General features: G+C 30.4%; 1 protein-coding gene across 1 annotated transcript in view; it reads left to right on the top strand.

Annotated features, from left to right (window-relative positions):
- The window catches only part of LOC130891624 (nucleoredoxin-like), a 75,140-nt gene that overhangs the window by 18,434 nt on the left and 41,947 nt on the right, over positions 1 to 14,759 (top strand). Inside the window, exons 4-6 of the mRNA XM_057796465.1 lie at positions 6,998 to 7,153; positions 7,231 to 7,359; positions 11,409 to 11,509. Of these exons, the coding sequence (XP_057652448.1) occupies positions 6,998 to 7,153; positions 7,231 to 7,359; positions 11,409 to 11,509 (386 nt within the window). The remainder of the gene's footprint in view (positions 1 to 6,997; positions 7,154 to 7,230; positions 7,360 to 11,408; positions 11,510 to 14,759) is intronic.

Raw genomic sequence — 14,759 nt, 5'->3', positions numbered from 1 at the left:
TTCTGAAGTCCAAATCCCCAACCACGTGGTCCATTAAATCCTGGCGGCTGGTTAAATTGAAACAAATATCTCAAGTTCTGCTATAATTATGTTTATTTTTATTAATTATATGTGAAGCCAAATACATATAGTTTCATTCAATACAACTTTTGAAAAAAGAATTTCAAAATCGCATTTTTTTCAAATGGTCCAAAATAACAGACTCTCCCCCATATATTGTTAATAATTATATATATATACATATATATATATATATATATATATATATATATATATATATATATAAAATATTATACGAGGGTTATTTGAAAACTTTCTGACCACAACCAGATGTCAACACTACACTAAAATAGTTAAAATAATTCTTTGAGCCGTTGATAGATGTCGCCATCTATTTTTGACAGTTTAGCCTCTCTGTGTGCTAGACTCTAGTAGGACGATTACCATATCTGTAAATCGTGATTAATATTTTGCGTATTGTTGTTGTTTATCTATACTGTTAAATGATTCATTGATTTTGAAGATTTAATACTGTAATGCGCAATTGGACAACTTGTTTACTATTCAGTTCGCACTGGGGCGTCTCTTATCTCTTTTTATAAAGAAAAGATTTTCGCTAAGTGTGTATAACGATTTTTTGAAAATTTAGATGTGATATACCGAGGAAATTTATTCATGTTTCATCACGCTTTCAAACGCCAGCTTTCAACATTTAAAATTTGTATTAATTCAATTAGACACTTTCTGCATCAGATTTAATTCTAGAAAACATTGAAGATTAAATTGTAAGGTAGCAGAAAATTGTGTGAAAAATTTTAGCTCAAGTGCTTAAAATTACAATTTCAAGTTTTGAACACAAAGTTTAGTGACAATAATAAAAAACAATCGAATATAGACATGTTGAAGTTTAGAATTCTGAAAAATAAGTTTTTCTAATATTTCAAATTCCACTCTCATGCTTATTTAGAAATTTACAAATATTTAAGTTATTGTAAACATCACAATTGTGGATACCTATACAGCATATACAACATACAAAATAAATAAATCCAAACCCCATTTAAAACATTGAAGGTATTCGAAACTTGTGGAATTTGATGTTTATCAATAGTAATTACAATGTCAGTGAGCCCAAATGGCTTGAAGCTCGATCGATATAGTAAACATTTTTAAATAGTAGACTTTGATTTCAAGTAATTTACATGGAAATGCAGTAATTTCAACAAATGATAAAAGTATGTCTAGATTTGTAGCTTTAATAAATGAACCATGATTTTAACATTGTCACCTTATATTTAACTAGCTAATATTTCATTTCATAAACAAGTTAACCCAAATAATTATGGTTATAGAATCCAATAGGCAATACTAATAGGCTACACTCATTAGTTAATTAACTTAATTCACAACTTTGAGAAATTATTCATTAATATAAAATTTAAATAAATAAAGTGGTTTCAATAATCTGACTACTGTTCTCGTTGGATGTCAAGACTATATAGAACACACTATGCATGTTTATGCTCTCTTAGGTACTAATTCTTCTGTATACAAAAGTTACAGTTAATTATATTTATAGTCGTCAAAGTCACATCATTACAAAAAGAATGGTACGTAATTTGATAGGTTAATGGAGCTTCAAGTGTCCAAGGGACATATGGATCGCTTAAGTAAGACGTTGAGGACTGTCAGTTTACAATAAATCATAAGAAATATACTAGTGAGTAGAAGTTAAATAGGTAGACTTATGATTTTTCACAGTCACATTAATATAAGACAGAAATTAGGTAATCCGAGACGATACGTTAATGGAGCATAAAATAATAGACTTAATATACCATATGTTTCTGAGGAAACTAACCATAGGACTTAAACGCTATGAAATTACATTTATTTTGGTTTTTGAATGAAAAAAATCGAACAACTTTAACAAATGACAGGTCTGATTGATAGCTTGAAACTGTTTAACGCTACTGGACTGAATTTTCATTTTGTTAATTTTTTATGCTCTTTTACTTTATCTAATTGGAGCTTTCTTATTTTATAACAATTTATTTTAATATTCTATCAGAGAGATAAGTGGTATTTTTTATTTTAAGGGATTGAAAATGAAAAGTATTTTATGACAAAATTTTTATTAAATACTAAATGAAGAACATTAAAATAAATAGTACTTTTAAATCAAAACTTTTCATTAAAAATTCAAAACATATTTTTGGTTAAGAGGACCAGAAGGTGTTTCACACTTTAAATAAAAAAATTTTTTAGAACGCTATGTGCTCTAGAACGATTTTTAATCTACAAAAAAGCAAATAGTTTCAAGATATTAACCAGACCTGTCATTTGTTAAAGTTGTTGGATTTTTTCATTCAAAAACCAAAATAAATGTAATTTTATTGCGTTTAACAAAATAGCATTAAGAAAAAATGAATAAAATAGAATAGAAAGACTGATCCGAAAAGGTCGAGGTTAGAACCTCTTCTATACCTCTTGTACACCACAAACATCCCTATATTAGAATACGGTATTTTTCTAACCTTTCTAGGCAATACCATGTTATGATAAATAGAAAATAGCCATAGAGAAGCAGCTGAAAAACTATTGGTATTATTCAATAGAACAGACAAACGGATAAAAAAGTGAAGGTTACAATGAATGTATGCAAATCTATACACTAAAAGTTACCTCAACAACTCATACCTATAATCTTAAATGGAAAATGAATTGCCAAGCTTCACTAGAAAGCTTATAAAAAAAGAAAATGTATTGGTTCATGGGACGAGATAAAGTCTGTACACAACAAGCTTATGTTTTGTAAATATAACCTCAAACTTATTTCGTCGTATGGTATTCAACCATGAGTCTGTGTTATTCAAATAATTTAAAAAAGATACTAAGGAACATAGTGTAATCACCTATTTTACATTCGAAGCAGTAGCCTTTGTAAGGATACTGTTACTAATATATAGTTAAAGTCATGAACCACGACTTCATCATCACAACAATGTTGAAGTTATTCAGCTCCTGGACATTACAGGAATAGGTCTTAAGTTTATTTTTGTGAATATACAACGTTGAAACTGCTGCTCTAAATATGATCATGTTGGTAAAAAAGCATGATCAAGGAATTTTTCCCTCGAGGCATGACACTTGCAACGAGCATATTATATGCCTCAAATTTTGAGAAAGGTTTCCACAATATGAAAAAATGTTGAGAAACGTATATTTGAATTTCCAGATTTGGTTACAGGTTATCATAAAAAAGAGATAGAACTAGTGAGAAGTCTCATAAATCAAGTGAAGAAAATTAGCACGCGGCTCTCAAGTCTAAGAGCTTCTATTTTAAATAAATAGATTCGAACTTTTGAGCTTCAGTGCTATTTACCTTCACTTAACTAAACATTTATAAATGAATTTCTAATAACAACATTCATCTTCACAATGGACTATTTCACTAATGATTACTCATCAGAATTCAATTATATTGGTAACATTCGTCATTTATATGTAGGTCCAGAATTGCTTACATAATTCTCGATTTCTCTAGACGAAATAATAACGCATTTTCAGAGAAAGTAACTTGACATGTTCGCTCTTCAACGTAATTAAGAAGCATTCGTGAAGTAGCTCCAAAGCTTGGCACAACAATATTTTTTAGAATTTATTTAGTGTCGGCGTCAGATTTTATAGAGATTTGGTCCCTATTATTTTTTTTGAAATTATTTTTATCCAAACATCCTAACTAATTACTTTTGTAGCTCAATTCATACATATCATTATAAATATTCCGAACTTCTATGTAGTTTAAAAACTAAAAATGATATTAGGCAGTTATATTATCGATAGTATAACATTTAAATTCAAGCGTCAATAGCAAAAGGATCTAGTTTCTAATATAATTATAATTTGAAATATGAGTAGTAATAAGACAAGTAAATCAATCGAACATTTTATATGAAAGGTTACATTTGAAAATATATCTATTAAAGGTTTCATAGGAAATAAATTTAATATAATAAATTATATTCCAATACTGACATTGTTATAAACATACAATAGGGGATTTTACTTTTAGAAATACATGGTATTATTTTGGTTAAGGTTGGGAGCATGTATTGTGAAAAATTTTTTACGTTATAGATGTACGCATAACTGGAAGTAGTACCACATTTTTGAAATACGAAATATTGAAGTACTTGCGACATTGAAGCATACAAGTGTATGTCCAAAAACAAGTAGTCGTTGTCATTAAATGAATTACCAACATGGTAAAATCAATCGATATTGTTGAGCTTTTTTCTTCCATACCTATACCTTTTTCATTACATTTAATAGCTCTTGTATTCATCAAATCCTTTTTGAGAGTTTTATTCTTCCCACACAATCAGCTATTTTATTTCCTCAATCGATAGCTTTCGATTACTGATCTGATGAATATTTTGTGGTTATTATTAACAAGCCACATTCTTACCTGTTGTTTTTAGTCATTACAGTATTTGATTTTATTGGAATAAAAAAATAATTCTGCTCGTTTTTTCAGAAAACGCTTTTAGTCCAAAATTGCATCTAGCTTTTCAATGTATAAGGTTTAGATCGTATTATAATCACTGAAGAATAAAACGCAACTAAAACATGCAATACAATGTTTTGTAAACAATCACAATTATTTAGAATCAGAATTGTAGAAATTCTTTGTCAAAGAATCCTGTTACATTTTGTTCTAATAGCGGATGTCATCTCCTTAAACTGCATACTGAGTAGAGAAGCTCAGAAGCAGTAGAAAGTTACATCGAGGACTTTATATTTAATAAAGTTCAAATTCTCGTGGTACCAGTCAGTCCTTTCAAAAGTTTCAGGTTTGTAATTCATAAAAACTAAGTTGAATATGACAAATATGTATTAATATGAATATTAAAATGATTATAAATAAGTAAAACTTAATTGATTTAAAATTGTATTTCCACTATTTATTCTGTGTTTTCCATACTGTCATTCTTTTTTGTCAAATGGGTTTCAAATGAATGATTTCCATGTATGATATGATATATAGTCATTAAAGGAGTCGACAAATAGCAATTTACCACCAATAGCTTGTTTTCAAACATATTTTGTAAGGAGACGATGGGGATAATGGAAATAACGTTGTGCTCAAACTCTATTGTGATTATTGACGTGATCATAATGAATAAATAACGATCGAGACGAGGAGTTAGTCATCCATCTCTCCATTAACGTCAACAAAGTTGATGCGATTATTGAAGAATCGTCTGATGAAAGCTGATTGTTCATTTTTAACACTGAACTCTAATATTAATATATTATTTATGTACATAAATATATAGAGGGTAATATCTTAGATAATTTGAATATAAATATCTAAAAGGTTTGACTTCATGAAATTGACTGACCCATATTGCAAGCAAGGTATCGTGATTCGATTATTAGTGAAATCTGGCAAAAAAACCTCAAAAATTCCTTGCAAATTACTGTTGCTTCGTGGAGACAAGTATATGTCAAAAACACGCGTGAATCAGTTCAAAGAGGTGCATAAATCAGTACAAGATGATCCATTTGAATGTGTAGGAACGCTTCTCATATCTGACAGTTGCATTGTCTGATGAGTTGATTATTAATAAAGAAATCGTCTGCCCGATGTCATACTAGAATTTGAACATATGAAAGATTTGCCACAAGATGGTATCAATAGTTCTTACCCATGAATAAAAACAAATCAAGTGATACCTTGATATTGTCAGCTTTGGGTAGCAATGGGTAATAAACGTCCAACTAAAGAGGGCAAAGGAAGCTAATCTTTTTTTACGACATTATCATCATTAATATACTTTTATTGGCCAACAGTAAGTGGATAGTTATTTGTCGACAAATTGGAACGGCATGCATGTTCCGTGTAAGATACAAAATGACCAAAACAGACTAAATCTGTGCCACGACACAATCCTCATGATTATGCAAGAGTTTTGGCAAAACGTTAGACTTGAATGGAGATTGATGTGATAGTAGATAGTACAATCATAAAACTTCTGACAGAATATGAAAAAAGTTACAAAATTTTTCTATAAGCAATAAGAATCATGATAAATGGCTCTTCGTATCATACCAGAGCATTGAATGAAGGCAATCATTAGAGACGGTTTCAAGGAGGTAAGTTCTCCACTACAAATGAAATACACAGAGCCTGCAGCCATTGGTGCTTTCTATTCTTATTGTTTCAAGATTTTGAAAGTGAAAGTGAAAGAAATCCTGTGAAAATGCTTTTTCAAGAAACAGTATCTAAGATAGAGACTCCCTTTAGACTGCTCAACTGCAGCTGGATAAATCTTCAGTTCTGATTTTAAACGAGTTTTTCCAGAAAACAAAATGTTTCTGGTCGGTGAATAAACTCTGAGCCCCCCTTATCACCAGGTTCTTTACTTCGTTCCCATATATATTTCTAAGTATGAGCACTCAGATTAGGATTACATGTTCTCTTTGCCTACTATAATTGTTTCCGGACACACCATAATCAAGTCAGACTTGATTATCTGTGATTAATAGCTGTATGATTATTGCAAAGGATTATTTTATCGCTTTTTCTGAAGTTCCTGTCCAAATTAAATAGTGCGATCCTTCCAATGGCTAGGAAAGTCCTCCTATTGAATCGAAGTAATTGGTTGTATGGTATCCTATTTACACCCCCAAATACCCCTATCCCCATTCCTGTTATAATTTTATAGGCATCTGTATGCCATATTATGGTATGATTGTCGATAGTAAACTGGCTTGTCACTCAATAATACTGAGAACTTCTAGAAGTTATTTGATTTTCATACATCCTATTTGGGAGTTCTAGGAGGGATATTTTTGTCACGAGCGCTTTCTATTATCCATGTTGGCACGCTTTTTCATAATTTATAATTAATAACATTGTACTTGTGAGTCAAAATGTATTTATTTACTTACAAATTTATAATAATGATCATACTTATATCAATTTCAGACAAGGCTATCCAGACGTTATAGAATAAAATCTGGTGTTCCGACTCTAGTTTTACTTGGTAGAGATGGTAGTACAGTGAGTGTATCGGCACAAGAAAAACTTCTAGAAGATCCTTACGGTATAAACTTTCCTTGGAGACCTAGACCAGTGGATCAGGTAAACTAAATCCAATAAAACATAAGTTGGTCAAAATTCGATTCATTAAAAATTTGATTGAAGTAAATCTGTTTCAGGTTCTAAAAGATGTAGTGTTGCAGCCTGGAGGTACGTTTTATTCTGAACATAAAAATTTCACGAAAGAAGATATTCGGTTCGAAGATTTGCCTGAAGGAATCAAGGGATTCTATTTCTCGGCAAATTGGGTAAGAATCAATTTTGTATGAATAATAATAAATCAATAAGCAAAGTTGTTGAGTAGTTACTTCGTTAGACTAAGTCTAAGATCCCACTGCTTGATCCTACAGGTATTTTTTTTTGATGGAATTAATTTTAGAGGAATCATGAGAAGGTATAAAATGGATTAAGGTTGCCTTGTGAAAATTAGCCTCAATTACCTGTAGTTAATATATTAATATAACTTGCAACTATATGCTTTTTAGTAAATTTTACTTTACATCATTTGAAAGCAAATGATGTAACAAATTAAAATAAAAATGGTTGCCAGCTCTCAGTAGGCCGCAGCGTTAGGGTTGCCAGGTGTAAACAGGTATATTTCTGTTGATTAATTGCACTCACCTGTTTTTTTTTTCAATTTTGATATGAAAAGTTTTATATATATTGAACATGAAAATCCATGATTGCCCGTTGGACAATGGCCGCAAACAGAGGCTGCCATGATTTTTGTGAACGATACTAGCTACAGGTAAGTGGAAGCGCAAGAGAGAAGATGTATGTATAATATGAAAATTAAGTTTTATAATTTTTTAATATATTCTTTATTAAACATAAATTTTTGAGCATAATGATAATTTTTATCGCTTGAGGAAAGATCCGTTTTTTATTCAAAAAGTTTTTTACAGAATCATTAGAGAAAATTGGAGTTTTCCATTTGTTTTTTCCCTGTTCATGGAATTTTATATTTTATATTTATTATAATTTCAACAATATTATTTATTTTGATGTGCACTTAAGAATGAAGTACATATATATTTCCTAATATAATTTCTTATTATTTTTATGATGTATCAGACGTTTAAGAATAACTGGCTTAAGATTATGGACTTTATTTTTTTCCTGAAAGCTTTATAATAAGATCAATGTAAACCTCAAATAAATACTATGATTTGATTATTTAATTATCATGGCTCCTATTTTATGCAAATAATTTTTACTTTTATAATTTACCCTACACGTTTTGTTGTTGTGTTTCCATCATATCACTATTGAAGGTTATGTCGTTATATTTATAGTTTTTCTTGTTACAATTCACAATCGAAACATATACCTGCAAGATGAAGCAGTGGGATACTATTAGTATCAGTAACATGACATGCTTTTATATTTACAACAATAAGATCAAGAGGTTCACAATTTCAGTATCTTTAATGTTCATAAAATTTCGTGTTTTATTGATTTTTGTTGTTGAGGCACTTGAAATATATAAAATTTGGTAACACAAAAATTTATTCCGAAACGCAATGTTGCCAGACATATTTCTGATTTAATTGTCCCCCAATGAAAATAAATGATCTACGCAAATTGATATAACACTTATGATGATTATCTGAACGCTATTAGAACAAAATACATGGCATAGGGGCAGCAGTAGTCCGCAAGAAACATTCAAATATCTTAAATTTTGAATAACGTCTTAATCTTTTTCCTGAAGTAGCTTATTTCTCCGAGATCTACGAAGTTTATAAATAGAAAAAATAACGACTTAGGTGGGCCTAGTGTTACACAAGGCTGGCCTTAATGATTTATGATGATTTATATTTACGATATTTTGTAGCATAAAATGCATTTGCGGTACACACTCAAACACGGAATCAAACGAACTGACAGACTACATGAATAACGATAATAATGTAGAAAACGAGGGAATAGTTGGAAACTTGAGTTAGGTTGAATAAAAAAAGACATAGAATGAATTGACAAAAACAGAGAAGAAAAAAAAACTATAAAATGCCATCCCGTTCGCAAGTTCCAAGTTATTCAAGATCAAGCTCTAAAGTGAGCGAGACCACTCAGTTTAGTATTTTTCTGACCAGTGAAAAGTTCTAGTTGAAGCAGAAAATATACACAAAGTCGAAAAAGAAACCAATAACTGCGAAAACAAAAGAGTTTAGCCACCTTTTAGAAAAACTAACCACCTAACCAGGGATTTTGTTTAGAAAATGAAGCTTGATGGCACATTTGTGAGTTCTCTAAATTCTATACGAATCCAATTAATTTAGAATAATGGAGTTCAAATACCGTACGTGTGTCTAGAGCGCATGGAAATCAACTTATGCATGGCTTTGTCAAAATAAATTAAGTAAATTGTTCATATTTTATCAATTTATTTGAAATGAACAAATTTCAAAAAATAAAGTTAGCAGATCTGTTTAGCTATAAGAATTGGTTTGAACCGTTTGCGTGGATACGAAACATTCTATTTCCAATTTTTACATATAAATTACCAAATATAATGAGTTTCTCAGATATATTTATATATACTTTACTGCTACATATTTAAGACTTAAGGACCAAAGAAAAATTAATTTTTCTTATTAGAACAAAGTTCTATTTTGATTTTATTCTTATTTTGATATCCATGATGAATGTGATCTATTGATCAATATAAATACGAAAATTGTCAGTGCCAATATCATATTTTGAAAAAGACTGAAATAAGTCGAAACGTCAATGTTTATCTATCTTTCACAAATTATTAAACAAACTAATTTTGAAAGAGAAGAGACCTAACATTAAGAACATTTGAAAACATAAACATATCAAAAAGTCTAAGAAAAGTTGAGAATTTACCTCTATCGCAAATATCTAGAAGACTTATCACTTTAGTATTCATAATCAACATACCATTCAATCTCATGGGTTATTACTAGCACTTTGTGCGCCTATAAATCTCTTTATTGGGGTGGTTTACTCCCCTTGTTCTTTTTGTTATAGTTTTTTTGTTGATCCTGGCTTCGTTTGTCAACTTCCTCCATTTTTCTTTTCGTATTTTGTTTTCCAGTCTATTATTTCTAGGATTCTTGTATCTTCTTTAATTGGATTTCTCCAGATATTTCTTGGTCTGCCTCTGCCTCTTGGGCATAAATATATCCATTGTGTTTCCCTCTTCACCATTTCTGTAGGTTTCTTTTTCATGATGTGTCCTGCCCAATTTTGTCTTTGTGCTTTTGTATACTTTATTATATTTTTGCCTCCCAGTTCTTCTTCTATTTCTCTATTTTTCTTAAGTAGTCAACTCAATTCAAATAATTAAAATTCATCTCATCGTAGAATTTCTTATAATTAGAACGAACAGTTTAGAAGCTGCATGTATCGTAAATTTTTAAAAGTCTTGAGAATAATCATCATTAAATAAATAAGTCCCTGATATTGAACTAGAAATTTAGATATTACAGTATAAACAATTAGAAAACTAGGTCGGGTGCTTAAAAATAATTTTACAGAAAAGTTAGTTATGAAGATTATAATATTTAAAATCACCTAGGCTGAACAGATCTCATTGCTGGTCCCAAATCTAGGTGAAGGAAGAAAGAAAGTTAATGCCTAAGATAAAAAGTAATAGGCTCAAAATAATAGATAATAGATAATGAAAAGAAGTGAATGTCGATACAATAACTCAAATCACATCCGAGATGATTGTCTGTATGAATTAAAAGAATCTACATGATTCATTTTTTTAGTAATATAATCATGTTGGTACAAAGTACTAAAGGCGAGCGAAGAACAGCGAAAAAAAGTTTTTACTCGTTGGAATTTGAAACATTATATTTTGCGAAGTCTCTAATGTGGGGGCCCCTCTTTTATGGATGTCTGTAGCCCTGGATGCTTTCCCCTATATTCCGTCTTGAGTAGAAGTTAATTTTTGTATGCATCAGATATATCAATACATAAAGTTAATTTATCGTACTAATTAATTAAGATTTTACTTATTATCGATTCATCCACAGACCACAGACAGAAGAGAACCAAGACAATTCAATAATCGATTACTACATTATAATTTAAAAGCACATATTATATCACATATATTTATGTTTCTGAATCTTTTATCTTTCTTTTAATAAATTATCAAGAAAAAACTGATTTTGAAACAGAAGAGACCTAAAATCAGGAATAAGAATAAGAATAAAAATAAGAAATTGACAGTTTACTATTTACAACTATACAATACTTTTGAAAGTAGCATGAGCTTTTTGAGAAACAAAAAATGTTAAATTCTAACTTTGAATTTCAGTGTCCACCTTGCAGAGCGTTTACTCCACAACTAGCAGAAATATATACGCTTATAAGAAAGAAAGAACCCAACTTTGAAATAATTTTTGTTAGCAGTGATCGGTAAGTGGAATATTCATATATTTTTTGCAATTTATTCAATATTTGGACAAGATACATCTCGTAGATTAATTTGAGAAAATTCTTCTGTAACTGTCAGTAATCATAGTTCAGGTTCTGGCAGACTCCGAATTTCTCATAAAAATAATACGATTATAAATATAGAAATTTAGAATAAATCTTTAAGAAACTTAGATTTTCCCGACTTAGTACGAAAGTAGATGAAATCATTTTGGTATTATTTTGACAGCAGGCTGATTGACTATTATGTAGAAAGCTCATGTGAGCTCCACCAGGACATCTGAACAAGCATTACAAAATTTACAAATTTTCCGGATAAGAGCTGCTCTCATTTTTCCTTCTGAAATTATTAGATTTAAGGTTTAAAATACTACATAGTCAAATATTCTGCTGTCAAATAGTGAACAATATGTATTACTTTCTTTTCCATCTAACAACAATGAGAATCCCTTAAACTCAATTACGATTGTTAAGCATCAAACAATCCTTCAAATTTTTATCTCCACTACAAATTCCTACCCTGTATGTGTGCTTAGGAGTTATGGGATCATTATCCACTGTATTTACCACCCTCGGGGAGATATTGTAGTTATGTCGCGATATATTTTCACCGACACGTTCCTAAGTTTACTACTTGCACAAGATTAACGGATAGAGCGGGTAGAAACAGCAACAATGGGTGGGGAAAATGGGAGTAGAGAGAGCGTCGAGTTGGAAAAGTCTCTTTTGGTCCTTTGATAAACTTTATTCTTTTGTTTTTAAGGAAATGTATTCGAGTAAGGATTTACTGAAAATACAGGATTTTTATTTTTAGCCAGAGTTTTGCACTTACGTAATTGATATCAGGCTACGACAGTGACATAGGTGAAATATTTTAGTTTTATTTAAGATACAGCTCTATTTGTTGGGTAAAAAAAATCTGTCACTTATTACAACTGTATTACATTTCTATTAATTTCAATCTTGTTTAATTTGAAAGAAGACTATGACCATACCGATCTAACAGATGAAGGTTCCATCTATCGAACAATTGTCAAATTTTGAGCCCATTTCCTCCAATAGTAATTTTTCATTGAACAATCTTCTAGTGTTTTCAAACCATGGAAATTCTGTATGAGTTGATTTTTTTAATCTGAAAAATAACGCTGAGGCAAATGCTTGGTTGGAAAGTATTATGGAAAATCAACTAATATCAATTAGTATGGGGGTGACACGCATTAATTAGTATAGGGACGACACGACTACAAGAACTGATGGTACTCAATGAGAGAACGCCCAGAAGTAGCCATTAAATCAGAAAACATGAACAAAACTGTTATAAAAAACTGAAGATTGGACAACATTTTACATCAATATTTGAGTATTTGAAAATTAAAAAAGTCTCTTCAAATATATGACACGTTTTCTAGCAGTAAACTTAAATCAATAACAAATTTATGATTTAAAGCACTATTTAGAGCTGTTTGGAAAATATAAATGAGCTTTTCGATTTGATATGTGATCAAATATCAAATGTGGACTAACTATAAGCAAAACGGTAGTCATATGAGTGGACAGGAATCGGCGAAAGCTATTTAAATCGAGTATTTTGTTGTATGGAATACTGTTTAACCACTATTTGGAAGAAGAGAAAATTATGAAGAACAGCTCCATATACAAAATTCTCTCCTACTAAAACAAAGCGCACAAGTCAAAAGTGGATAAAAGTGATCATCAAATTCAATGAACTGAACTTCTAGTTGCCGCTTCACCCATCATTTTCTCTATATCTGAACTTTAGCGTCTGATCATTGTTTTTAGATATTTCCAAAGATAAAAACATCAATCAAATCAAAAAGTTATCGCTGAAACAGAAGTCTTTTTTAAGAACAAACAAAAATTGTTCAGTAATTATGGCATATGAACGTTGAGAAAACGTTATACTGATTTCATTACTCCTGAAAGAAACTATTTTTACGAATAAGAACAAAATTAGGTACAAAAATTTTTGCTTACTAGATCAGGAACATTTCATTTGATGTGTTATTAAACTACTATTATTTTCGCCATTGCACATTTTGGTTGTTTTTTTACATTCGATTTGTAGTTCTACTGAATATGTTCTAATAAATATAGTTTTAAAAACAAATTAGGCGATATTTGAATATGGAATAAGTAAGTTTGGTCTTCGATTAACGTACAGTTACGATGATGAATTTAAGTATTCGATGCTAAAGCTTGGCTACATTTGGAACACTTTAAATTATATCGACAACTGATATTCTCTAAATAAGTGGTGCACAGCGATAAATAAATGAGTCCGAAGGTATTAGGTATCCATTTTCTTGGACTCATGGCCGTTTTGTTCTCTTTTAGGTAGCATATTTTGTTATTGTATTATTATATGTATTTATCATTGTTTCTGGACTTTTAGATAATTAAAATAGATTGAATTTGTTACATATTACAGAAATTTCCAAAGCTCTTGGGAACTGGAACAAAAATAGTAATCTTTTCAACTAAAAGGGGCGGGATCCAAGAAAGAATACCTACTAACTTTTTATTAACCTATTTTAACCTAACCTAACCAAATCCCGAGAAAAACTTCTTTCTATTTTTAGTTTTTCCTGATTAAATGCCGTTGTTGAACATAAATGAAATCACAACGTTGATTCTTGTCTGATTGAACATTGAGAAAATTAATTTAATCGTCAGCACTTGGTGCCTGCGATGTAACTACTACTAAGCACTGTTACTGTGCGGTTTGATAACTTCGTAACTATTGCTAGATGGCGTTTTGAAGTGTGAGCGTAGAAATTGGAAAAAATCTAGGGATTTCATATTGGTTCGGGCTCATTGAATCTTCAATCTTCAAAAGATACCTTTCCTCTATCGCTACATCGTTCCATGCAAATCTATTGTTCGAAATAGTGTGGGAAGTCTTTTTCTGTCAGTTTTTTCAGGACATTTGTTCCTTTTAATGCAGATTTGATCATAGGAAGAGGTAGAAATCGCATGGTGCAAGATCCAGCGAATAAGTCTAACACTGAATGTACTTGGCTAGAAACCTTTTGACGGACAATGCGGAACGAGGCATCACTTTTACACACACTTTTCGTATGTTAGAATTTTCATGTAAAATTTGCCGCATACATTCTTTGTGCATTCCTATAGATTCAGCAATGGCATGAATACTTAGCCTACGGTTGGATCGAACAATATTTTCCACTTTTTCGATATTTTCGTCCGTTTT

The sequence above is a fragment of the Diorhabda carinulata genome, chromosome 3 (assembly GCF_026250575.1).
Source record: "Diorhabda carinulata isolate Delta chromosome 3, icDioCari1.1, whole genome shotgun sequence".
NCBI classification, from domain to species: domain Eukaryota; kingdom Metazoa; phylum Arthropoda; class Insecta; order Coleoptera; family Chrysomelidae; genus Diorhabda; species Diorhabda carinulata.
The sequence above is the reverse complement of the archived record's forward strand: the minus strand, read 5'-3'. Positions and strand labels throughout refer to the sequence as shown.